At 39.8% G+C, this 12,771-nt stretch overlaps 1 protein-coding gene across 1 annotated transcript in view; it reads right to left on the reverse strand.

Annotated features, from left to right (window-relative positions):
- The window catches only part of ATP10B (ATPase phospholipid transporting 10B (putative)), a 45,720-nt gene extending 33,281 nt beyond the window's left edge, over nt 1-12,439 (reverse strand). Inside the window, exons 1-2 of the mRNA XM_058035102.1 lie at nt 12,129-12,439; nt 10,581-10,775 (exon numbers count right to left, since the gene is read on the reverse strand). Coding sequence (XP_057891085.1) covers nt 10,581-10,775; nt 12,129-12,439 — 506 coding nt within the window. The remainder of the gene's footprint in view (nt 1-10,580; nt 10,776-12,128) is intronic.
- Between the last annotated feature and the right edge of the window lie 332 nt (nt 12,440-12,771).

Here is a 12,771-nt window from a genome sequence, read left to right on the forward strand (position 1 = left end):
ATCCTAGACATTTAAATGCCATTTATAGTTTGCATATAATGTTTACTGTGGCTTCTCCATGGTAATCCTGCCTCTCTGTACGTCAGCTCTTGCACAATTCAGAAGTTTACAGAGCATATTGCTGATTTTGTCCACTCATAAAATGCTATAGAAGGGCCTTGTCTAGCTGGCTGTGTTCCACATCAGCTGAAAGAAACCAGATTAACCCAAATAATCCACAGAAATCGTGGATTTGTAATTTTTTTTTTCAATAGCTTGCTGTGAAACCTACATTACATGTAAAGCTTCAGGGTTCTACCCCGTCACTAATTAGAGAGGAGACAGTGAGTCAGAAAAGCCAAATGACCTCTCTCAGATCAGAGGAAAAGCCTTCCTAGGCACAGGGACTGCAGCTCAGGGATTGCTGGAATCCCAGACCTGCATTCAGGGGAACTGTCACTCTATCCCAACAAGTATCCAAAGAATACACATTTTCTGCTCCTGAAGAAAACTTCATCTGAACCTGCATGATTAAAATTTTGATTATACGATAAGATTAATAATTAAAAATACCGAAAATAGTACAAAGCTTTTCTACGACTTTGTAGGGAATTGCCAGTGGATGAAAGGAAGAAAAGCACTTCATGATGAAACTGGTGCACCCCACGGCAGCACTGTCCTAGTTGTCTAACAAGATTTTTCAGATGAAGCAGTTTCCTTTCAGCAATCCCTGTAACTGGGAACACTGCCCATTTTCTGTGCACTGATGAAAGTTAACAGCACAAGCTCGGGTTGCTAAATAAACAGAGGAGCTTAATAAACCCAAGATGGTCTGATGAGAAACACACACAAAGGGCAAATGTATTGAACCAATCAAATAAAAATCACCAGATGTGGGGATTTTCAGTAGGTGGGAATCTGGACCTTGGTTCTTACAGCATGTGGTATCAGGGCTGTGGCACACTGAAGACAAGAGGTAAGATAAAAGTTCCTCAGTCCCTGCTCTCTTTTACCAGGCAATTTATCAAAAGCACATCCAAAAAGTGTTCCCTTGCTCATAGACATCATGATGATGCCCATCAGAGGATACTGCCAGTGAAAAGAGGCCTTGAACAGTCAAAATGATGCCTGCCAGAACTGTTGTTGAACTCATCAAATCTGAACAGAAGGCCTGAACTAAACAGATTTTATGAGGTAATTTCTGGGAAAAAATGATAATAAAAAAGTCCTGCTGCAGTTGGAGATTGAGGGGGAACATGAATAAATTATTGACTTTGTGTCAACAATTAGATTTCACTTTCTTGGATTCAATAAAGATAATTTCAAAGAAAAACTGGATTAAAATGGATGGTGAATGGAGGGAAATAAAAATTATTGTTCTGCTATATAGAAAAGATTAAATAAAACTAATTCTTCACATGCACTCCACAGCATGGATGTCTCCTAGATTGTCTTAGAGAAAGATCTTCAGAAATCTCTGTCATTTAGAAACATTTTATCAGACAATTAATCCAGGCAATCTTATTCCCTAGAATTACAGCAAGCTCCATCTCAGGATCCTTTGCAGTTCAAAATAAAGATATGGCTTGCTCTGCACTATATCCCCCCTAAATCGTCACCAGGTCACAGCACATAGAAAAATATATCAGTGTTGTCAACAGAGAAATGTACATATTTATATTTTTTTGTATGTAAATTTGCTAGAATGCTATATTTGAAAATTACCTCCTTCAAGCACCACTTATTTTATAAAAAACAATATCCTGGGATCCTGCTTCTACATGGCAAGAGGTTGAATCACACAGCTGCTTACCCTTCACAGTCTATTTTTGCAAATAAAAATCTTGCACAATTATATCATCTTTTATATGCAAACCCCTCACAAAATATTTTCAAAGATCCCTTCATGCCCATGACCTCACCATTAGGAGCTACTGCCACAAAACAAAATACTGACAGCAAAGGAGCAGATTTAGGACTCAAGGAAGGCACTAGGTCAGACAGGAACTGATTCTGGAAACTGTCCATAGGTCAGAGTAGAGCACAATTGGCTGATGATGTTCCTGAGCTGCAGATGCTGCCTGGGCATGGGAAGGTGCCAGGTGGGTTTGTCATTGCTCCTGCTGCCATGCCATGCCATGCCATGCCGTGCCATGCCATGCCATCCCATTTCTGTTCCAGCACACCACCCCAGCAGCACCAATGATTCCATTTATCATTGCCCAGCCCTGTACCCAGCCCCAGCCTTTCCCCACAGCACCAAACTCCCAGGATTTGAACACTATGTTAAGACAGCAAAAGCACCTTTTAAAAAGAACTGAAATGGAATATTTCTAATAAAGTACATTTCTAATAAAGTACATACACTTGTATCATACTGGCATTCCAAATTCTCAATGCTAATAACAGATCCTATCTTCTCATGTGCTTAAACTGCCTATAGCATCATAACAAGTAACTTATTTTCTCAATGGTACAAGCCTATGCTCAACTTCCATAACAAACTGAAGCTTATGGAAACTTTAAGTAAGTACCAGATCTTTGTAAATGTATTATTTGTTCATATAAATGGTTTTGGCTTTATTTTAACTCACCTTTGAAGAAATAAAATAGAACAGATGTAAACAGCATGTTACTTAGACTTTAATAGGTTAATTTTGTAAATTGTAGATTTTTGTATTTAGGAAAATCTATTTTTTTTTTACTGCTTTGAACAAAATACTATTGTTACAATTCTTCCTAGTACCAGCTGGAAGGAACAGATAATTTCAAGGTGACTCAACTGATGTCTCCTAATCATTAGTATTAGTTTCTATGGACTCTCATTAACTTGTAAAGTTTCTGGAAAGCACAGCCCACATCAGCTCTTTTGATAGTCATGCTTTATATGAACATGTGGCTCTTGAGGTCACATGGTAGAAACACTCCACTCTCCAGGTTTTAATGGTATTTTAAAAGTTCAGACAGTTAGGTTGAATCTTAATGCCACGAGGCCATGATTTTGCAGGTCTCTGAGCCAAAGCCAGAGATTCTAATTTATTTGGTCTTAATGTTTAGTCATTAGCTCCACTGCTAAGCCATTGCACCTTTTCTGTGAAGCAGCTTTAATTGTCTTGGCAGGTAATAGATCTTGAAGAAAGCTCTGATCAAGCAATACACGAAGCAGTGGTAGCTTTAGTGATGCATTTTCTGGATTTTCTCCCACAGAGGCTGAGGCTCCTCCTGTAGCAATACACCCTGACTGGCAATTGCAGCTCACTGCTCTTCCACTTCAGCTGCTGCTGCCTGGACCAGCTGGGAGCTGGTTTGCATTTAGCCAGTTCAGCTTGTCCACAATTCCTCACAATGCACTGTCATATCCCACACAAGGTGTTTTAATTTCTTCATGATTTTGGTAGCACTGGTTTCAAGCAGTGTCATGGTGACACAACACACCTGAGTGTTCTGCTGGGTAAGGACATTTTCTCAGCTCCCTGCAAGGCTGAAGAATGATGCAGAAGGCACTGTTTGTGGCAAACTTGCTGCTAATTCAGGTATCCACAGCTAAACCAGGGACAAAATTTCCACAGTACATGAAGAGCAGACAAAAATGACAGGGATGGCAGAGCAGGGGATGCCCATTGCCAGAGAACAGCACTCATGTTTAACATTAGGCAGGGGGGTGTTAACTTGCAGCTAATCCAAGTGCTTGCTTTGCAGCTGTCACAGGAATTCACCTGTTCAGGAGGTCTTCAGCCTCCAGCTGATAAGATACACTGTCCAGAAAAGGTAACACTGAAGCCCTGATATTGCTATGCCCAAGAAAACTGACTGCAGTTTTACCAGTGGTGAGGTTTCAAGGGGGACACAGGCTTTAGCCCTTTTTTTGTGTATAAAATGAAGCCACTAAAGCCTCCAGCAGGCTCCTAGTCTTTAAAGTTATGCTTTGTCAGAAAGCAAAAGCAACAAAGCAGAGAGGAAAGGCTCTTTAACAAGTGAAAACTCAGGGCTGCTGACCAACACTTTAAATTTAGTATTGGCAAGAAATCTTTCAGCTCTTGTGCTCTTGTCACAATGGGATTTTCCTCTCATCCTGCTTTCTACTTTACAAACTTTCAGGTTCACCTTGGGTTGAATGAATTGCATGTGATATTTCTGAGTCCAAAGAAAAGTTGTTTTTCTTTAAACTCTGCATTTTGACAGTGGGTCAATTTGCGTTTTCCAGCATGTCTCCATCCCTTTTCTCTGCTCTTTTCCAGATGCCCACACCTCTGTTGGTCACTGCATCCCTGGCCAGTCCCAGCACTATCCCAGACAGGAGGAGCGCCCACAGGAGGTACAGTCTGCCCTCTGTTCAGAAATCCAGCTACACAGAGCAGGTGAAGGAGGTTCAGACAGAAGGGCAGCCTTTGCTGCCCAGCTTCCCATAAAGTGTGCATGGTCACCTGCAGGCAAGCAAATCTCCATTGCTGCCAGAGAGAAAACTGCAGCACACAATCACAATACTTCAGTTGACTGAAAAACTTTAATTCTCTTTCAAAACAGTGGGTCCAGATTAAGCCACTTTCAGTTTTTCTGCTGCTGGCAGTTTTCATTTCATGCACCACAGTAATGAGCACTTTGTTTTTTCCTTCTTTCTATACCTCTGCTCCAGGGCTAACCCAGAGTTAGTGCTGATGCAAAAATCTTTACATGTTCTAAAACCTTGCACTAAGTAGACAAAAAGTCAGAGTGAAGGCCAGCCTAAACTTTTTGTGCCACAGGCATCAGTGGACTGAGAGAGGAGGAGATTGATGCTTGTAGGAACTATCTGAAAATGACAGGCTCTGAAAGTATTACAGAGGAACTTTCCATGGGAAGAGTAATCAGGCTACCTCATTTAGGATGCCTGTTGGCTTACCTGCTTCTCCAAAAGGGCCACAGGATGATTCAAGGCACATAAACAAAGTTTCTCTGAGTCACTGTCTCAGATACTCGAATTTAGGTTCTTACAATTAACAAATATGAATAGCTTAAGTAATGTTAATGTTTTTGTGGCTGCTGCTGTGCCATACTGAACTGTGCATAGCCTTTGCATTTGTATCTTCATGTCTACTAAAACACAGGAAAAAATAGGTTTAATCTTCCAAAAATGTGCAATTGATGCAAAAACCTGTCTGGATGCTATGGAGTGTTTACAGAGTTTGATATAACCCTTGGGGTACATCACAGCCAAGCTATATAGTAATTACATATCAGTTAGTTCCTTAAACATTATAGAAATTCAAGAAAATTGAATATATCTAATAGCTTTGGCAGCAATGACATTGACATTCACTTTCATGTTTGTGTGCCACATTCAGTGCTGGCCCCTGTTAGCAAGTTAATGACAAACTCCAGAGAGTTTAGAGAGAAATAACCATGGGAGGTTTGGAGGGACTGACTGACTAGAAAGATGAAAAGAGCAATCTGTGCCAGTCTTAACTGAAATGTCTCTGGGTGTTGCATATAGGTACAGCCTTATAAAATAAGGGCCTTACCCCTGTAAAACCATGGCTCAGTTACTTTGGCCAAGCAGAAGAGGACTGTGGGAAAGAGACTCAGCTGAATTAGGGGCAGGAAAACAAGTTATAAACCATTGTGTGTTCATATCGTGGTGTATGGTGGTTGGTTGAATTATGTTTGTTATGCTTTCAAACTATGTAACTGATAATGGGCAAACTGCTCAAAAAGGCCTGGTTTTTGCAATAAAGCAGCTCTCCTTTGTACCTGCCTGGGGACTCTGTGTCACTATGGACCCTCACCCTAAAATGAATATGATAAAAATCACATATATTTGAAGACTATAATTAACTGTTATGGATGTAGTCTAACTAAATAGGGTTCCATGAAATCAGGTGACTTGAGAAATTTAAATGTAATTAAAGAGGCATAATAAAGTATAGCATCATAGAAAATGCTTTGATGCTTTGTAGTAATGGAAATCTACCTTGCTTGGAAAATGTTAAAGTAGACAAAGTGTATTTTAAAGAACTCCATGAGAAAGCAGGCCTTTAAACATAGGTCTGTACCCTCTGCAATTCAGTTTTTTGTTCTCTCCTTTTGGTGTGTGATTCATTCCAACAGCACAGCAGATTGTCTACAGAGTATGATCCCAAAAGTTTGGGTTCCAAAAGTACAAACTCCTCAATCACACATCTGGGTTATTGCATCTCCCCAGGACACTTTAATGCCTATTAATGGTTTCTCATTTTTTCAATTAAACATTCTTTAAATACACTACTGGAAATGTCTTTTCTTTCATTTGACCAGCAGACCAGATTTCCCATTTCAGCTGATCTCTTTGAAAAGAAAATTAGAATAAATATGTTTACAGGCAAGCCCATTTAATTTTAATTTCCCTTGCTCTGTGTTGGAAGAAGGCAATTTACTGCATTTCCCCTGTTTTGGAGAACATTCAGTATCTGGAAAAGTTTGGTTTGCCTTTGTATTTCTTTTGGAACAGGTGCCAGAGTCCTTATTAAAATCTGAAATAAAGACAACATACACTCCAAGATTATCTCTTAGAATCTAATTAATATTTCATCTAGGATGGGAGATCAGTTGTTCGATTAGAAATAACTTTTTGCTGCCACAAGATTGACAAAATTTGCAGTGTCCCAAAAAGACTTTCACCTATGTTAAAACAATTACTTATTTTCATGATTCATATGGAATAAAATTAGAAGACATCATGCCCTTCCATGACTTTGCAGCTAGCAAGAAGAACAAGAAATATCAGCTTCCCAAAGCATCAGAGAAGACTGATTGAAATTATTCATAATATAATAAGCTGTAGTGACTGATCTGATGGCAAATGTTATTACCCACAATGTTTCCAGAGGGGATGAATGCTGTACTCTGAAAACCTTCACATTTTCCTTTCACTTCCATCACCTTTTTGGGCCATAAAACTTTGGTGAAAGACAAGATCATAGACAAGACTGATTCATAGATCAAAATCTTTTTTATGGGATGGAATAACCAATTTTAAGGCAGGCCTGTCTCATGTTTCTGCACAGCAATCTTGAATCTGGATTGGAATATATGTTGTAATTCCACGGTGGATATTTTTCCTTTATACAAAACAAGTTCTACTGTATTCCCTACTTCTCGTGTTCTCATGGTAAAAGGATTTCAGATGTAAACTGACATGGTTTCTGTGTGTAAAGAGGAAATAAATAAGATCCCTCTGCAGATTTATTCTTTAGCACCTACTGCCCCACTTATTCTGTCCCGTGCTGGTTTTAACAATATTAACAGATAATCCATTGCCTCATAGGCTAATGCAACACTGGAAAAGCTAGAACATTCAGCCACACTGAAATTTCAAATATAGACAGAAGAGGCAGTTTGCCACCCTACCCAAACAGCTGCAATTATTGACATTCTTCACCACAGATGAGGCCTTAAATCCTCAATATTTAGAAACTTGTGAAATGCCAGCTTTTTATAAAAGTTGTCAGTTTTTTTAAATGAGAAATCATTATCTATATATGGGCCTAATTTAGCCCCTGTACAAGCAAACCTATTGCTTTCCTGTTTAACCTGCAGGACACAAAAATAAAAATCTGCCAAACACATGCAGGAGAAGCAAACAGAAATGACAGCCCCATGTGATAAAAACCACAGTTCTGCAAGATCTTGCTCATGAAAGCACATGTTACATAAAGCACTGTTGATTATTTTGGGGGCTGACAGGCACATTAATGGAGATGGAAAGTTTTGCACTTCTGACTCCCAGATGTGATATTTTATCAGGGAGAAGTCATTTGCTACTTTGCTGAGAGAACAGTTTTGATACAATAAAACATAATTTTCAATCTTCTGAATGTCCTAAAAGCAAGAAGTCATGAAGCAGTTTGAAGAAGCGACCACAGACACATGTAGTTAATTCATTTAGAGGTGAGTAAACAGAGGCATAAATTACTGTCTTTCATTCCTAGACTGTTTTTACTGGTCCATTTTACATACTTCCTAAGAAAGAAAAAATAACTGAAAGCTGTAAAGCATAAAATAAAATGCAGTTCAAAGGGCCAGGTTTTTAAGTGATTTCTTGGCATCTAAGGATGCAAACAAGTCCATGACAGATCTTGTTCTGTGCTACCTTAGGTTGGGAGAATTAAACCCTCTTGAAAATGTCTCAGAAATTCAGCTGCTGTAGCTCTTTAAGCACCTGCTTGCAGTGCACTGCATGTCTAAGAGGCTGATAGACACACCAATGCAATGAAACTCAAAGTTAACTTCGCAGTAAAATAATACTTAAAAAAAAACAAACCAAAAGAACTTAAATAATACAATAATACTTAAAAAAAAAATTTTCCCTGTATGAGAACAAATACCAGGTGATATATAGTGCCCATGACTTTTCCCTATTTCATCTAATGACTGTGATTTTTCAGCAGTTATTTTTAAATTTTTTTAAACAAAAAGCCTCACCATTGATCAAAGATCTTGACCCAATGTTTTTGGTAATAAAAACTGTACAAAACTTACCTGCTGTAAATGGAGCATCCCATGTGATTGATTTCTTTGTCCAGTTTATACCTCCTGAAGTCCTCCCAAGCATCTTTAATGGCTGTGATGATCATTATGGAACAAATGGGGATCATAGACACCTCTGGTTGGAAAGCATTCACCATCGGCACAAAATTCAGCAGTGCAATGAACAAAAAGTAAATATTGGCAAAGCGGTGAAGCTGCTCAAAGATATTTTTAGGGAGGAAAGTTATGATGGTATATTTTGTGGTCTTAATTTCATTGGTGTCATAGTATCTGTTTGGGTTTTCCTTCCACTTCTTGCTTCCAAAGGGCAAATTGGAGACAATCGCACGTTTATTTTCATTTTTCTTCTTTCTTTTCCTTACTTTTCCTCTCTTCTCCAGATCCTCATTTTGGATTTCAGTGTCTGAAGCACCACATTGGCAGCAGGTTTCCTTGAAAAAATGTTTTTTCCATGTCATCCTAGAGAAGCAGCCTGGAAAACTTTTCCTTGACATCTTGTTTTTCTTTCAAAAAGTAGCTCCAAGTTGAAAACCAATGAAGCCAGAAGAGCTCAGTAGTCCAAATGAACTCCCAGATGGTGAAGAGAAGAGTTGAGCTGTCTGAATCCCAGGGCTGCCTCCTCCACGTAGCCAGGGCCAGGGATCATCCTGACTCAGCTGCACCAGCTCCTAGATCCTGCTGGGGCAGCTGCACCTCAGCCCTGCCAAAAGCATCCTGAATGTTCTGTTCTTCCTGCCAGCAGATGCCTGGGGGCCCTGCTCCGACCACTTCCCTCCTCTGCCCGTGTGAGTGTCTGTGCTTTAACGCAGAGCTGTGGCAGAGCTGAACACACACACACACACACGATGTTCACAGGTCACTTCAGCAGCTCCAGGATCACTTCGCAGCCCTGGGAGTTGCCAGGAAGCTCAAAGGTAATGGGCAGAGCTCCGTGTCCCAGATGTCAACAAAGGATTGCTACCAGCCTCTGAACAGACAGCATTTCTCTTGGATTTCCTCTATCCATTGTTTGTTTTCATGACCATAAGATCGATTATTATTAAACAAACAACCAACCCCATTCCCCCAAGCTAAGTAAAACTCTGATTTTGTAGCCGGAGGAGTCAGACACAGACAGAAGCAGGTCTAAGTGCAATGTACCTGGATTGCCCCTCAGCCAGATCCTTCTCCCCAACAGACCCCAAACCTTCCTCTCTCACCTAGGCACCTTGGATCCTTCTTCCTCTGACACGTTAATATGTCAGCACAGATGAGGCCTAATTTCCACAAGAGCTAATAACATGTATGCAAACCATAGCAATTTTTTTCTCTGTGGCCCGGGCTTAAGAGCAGGTGAAAAAAGGAAAGCACACAAATACTTAAACTTATTTTAAATGAAAACTCCTGTTTGCTTCACGATGTAGCGACAAGGTAAGCAGTCTCAAGTTAGTACTTGGACAAGAAACTCTGATGAAATCGAAATGTTGCAACAAGAATTGCAGTGAAATTATTTCTTCCTTCTGAGTCAGTCCTGAGCAAACAGCTTCCCACAGTGTTGCACCAGCTCCAAAGCCAAGCTGGCTTGTATTGATCTTTCTGCTTACTGGAAGTCCTAAAACTTTTTCATCTCCTGATCATTATGTGATTTTCCTTCCTGCTTTTTCATCTCTTGATTATTATTATATGATTCACCTTGAATGTAGTTGATCATTAATTTCTGTATTCCTGGCTTTAGTGTGAGATATCTGAAGGACTTTGTTCCAGTTTCTGTACAATCCCAGTTTTCTGTTCCAGACTTGAGTAAGTTCCATTTATCCTGCAGATCCTGCTGCTATCAGGAGAGGAATTTGTGTGTGTTGAGGAGCTGCTCTGAAAACTTGAAATGAAAACCTGTATGCATCAGCACACACTGTTGTGATAGGAAACAAAGCCTCAGTGATATTGAGATGATTTAAGTAAAACAAATAAGGCATTTTTAAAAGTAGAAAAAAATATTTTGTAATGGTTCTTCCAAACTTAGAGTATTCTGAAAGGACAGTGAGGGAATTGCTGTAAAATCAGATGAGCAGTTTCTATCACAACAGAAGCAAGGAAACAAATAATTGATTTAGTTTACTTACTTGTCATATACCCTGGTTTTAGTGAAGTTTATTGTCTTATCATACTGATATTTTCTGTAGTCTTGAACAGCATCCTTAATCATGCTGAAAAGCAGCACCACGAGCAGAGGCAGCATGGTAATCTCCCTGTGGAAGACTTCCACTTGTGGGAACCAGTTCAGAACCACCAGAAAGAAAAAGTAAAGATTACCCAGCCTGAAAAGGTATAAAATAAATTAAAAATAGTCAGAAATTAGAATGTATCCTTTCCTTAATGAACAACCCCATTTCTGTGTCAAAGGAACATTAATAATTTCACTCTTCTACCCTGTTTTTCCTTTCTCCAGAACAAATCAATCAGCTGCTTAACCCAGATGCAAATTTTTTCTTCAGAAGAGCTTGTGACATACATTTTCATACTATTATAGCTAGCTCCAGTTTTCTCACATGTTGGAAACAATATTTGTCTGTGGGATCTCCAAGGTCTTTAATGGCCTCTCAGTCTTGAAAATAAGTACAAAATTAAACAAAGGCCAAACAAACCTTAAAAAATAACCAATGAATTTATAGAAATGTACCCATCAAGAATCCATGAAGGATTCTGCATATGGCAGGTTGAATTAGAAATGGGTCAATCTAGTATTCAGAATTAAAATTTCAAAGCTAGAGATGGATATACAACTTCCATTTCTCTTTATTGTTATGATGGTTCCCTGGAATCGAGTCCTTTTTGACTTGATTCTTTATGCTGGGGGTGGTGGGGGGACTTTAACATAATTTTAAACCAGCACTTGGAAAGAAACCTGACCTTGCACTTGCACATATATATATACTATTTCTACATTGGTAGACTCTCACTTTGTAACATTAAAAATATATCAAAATTGAGCTGCAGAAATCTACAAAATTTCAGAGGTGTCTCAACATATCCAGTTAATTCATTTTGCGTTCTAAAAGCCAGAGGTTTATGCAACACAAAACCAGAAGGATTTTTAAATAAAAACTTGATTTTTTTTACAAAGAGAACTGTTGCAGCATTCAATTAAAAAGCTGATCACAGCAGTAGTTAATCACTCCCTTGCTTGCTTTAATCCACCATTTCAGCGTCAACTGTGTGCCATTTTGTTACAAATTATCATCGCCTAAATTTTAGTACAGTTGCAATTACAAAAGCAGCCCTTCTCCATCACAGTCAAATGTCACAGTTTCAGAGAGAGTTCTTGAATCTCAAGAATCATTGAATTATTGCAGTTGAGACAGCCACGATACACAAAGCATCATTATACAATTTTAGAAGTCTTCAACCCATACAGAGCACCATCACACTACACCAGAAGGCTGCAAGGGTCTGCCCTCCTTGTTCTTCAGCCCAGCCTTTTACCCCCTCCTGTTGCTGCCCTGCCCCTGTGTGCCCTCTGCTCCCTTTGGTGCGTGCTCAGTGCCCCTGGGCACTCCAGGGCTCATTGCTGTCAGTGCTGCTCACAGCTGTGCCCATGGGGACGGGCTGGGCCAGCCCCACTCCAATCACCACAAACTCTGTGTGCTTACATTGAATGTGTTTTTTTTTACCTGTGGAACTGTCTCAGAAGATTTCGGGGCAAAAAAGTGACCCATGTGTACTTTGCGGTCTGTATCCTGTTTCTAGAATAAACTGTAGGAGCTTGTTTCCAGTCTTTGCACTGTCTCCCAGTGTCAGGCAGCACAATCCTCTGCGTGTTCAGGCAGAGTTTTGGTTTGGCTGTGGCAGAAAGCAGCAGAGGTGTTGATTCTGACAGAGCCTGGCGGGGATCGCGAGCTCCCCGTGGCTGCCAGCGGTGCCGAGCCGAGTCCACAGACAGAGCCATCCTCAGCAGGGAGGGCAGCCTGAAAGACAAACGCATGGCAATGCTGACAGCCAGTTCCACTCTGGTAGAAAATTCCCTTCATGTTTTGCAAGCTGAGGTTTAACACAAAGACAATTCTCCTGCTCAGCGCAGTGCATGTTCTTCGATCTCAGAATTTCTGTAGAGAATGCAGAGAATAAAAGACAAAACAAAATCTTCAATAAGAGAAAATCTATTTCTATCTCTGGGGACGAAAAAAATATCTAAAATCTATTTTCTGTGCCTTAGAACAGCAAATTGACAGAGATAAAACCAATTTAACAGTGGTGAACATCGACTTTTCCATCATGAATCCTGTATCCTATTTTTCAAAATGTTAAGTGCCACTA

Source organism: Melospiza georgiana, chromosome 15 (assembly GCF_028018845.1).
Source record: "Melospiza georgiana isolate bMelGeo1 chromosome 15, bMelGeo1.pri, whole genome shotgun sequence".
NCBI lineage: Eukaryota > Metazoa > Chordata > Aves > Passeriformes > Passerellidae > Melospiza > Melospiza georgiana.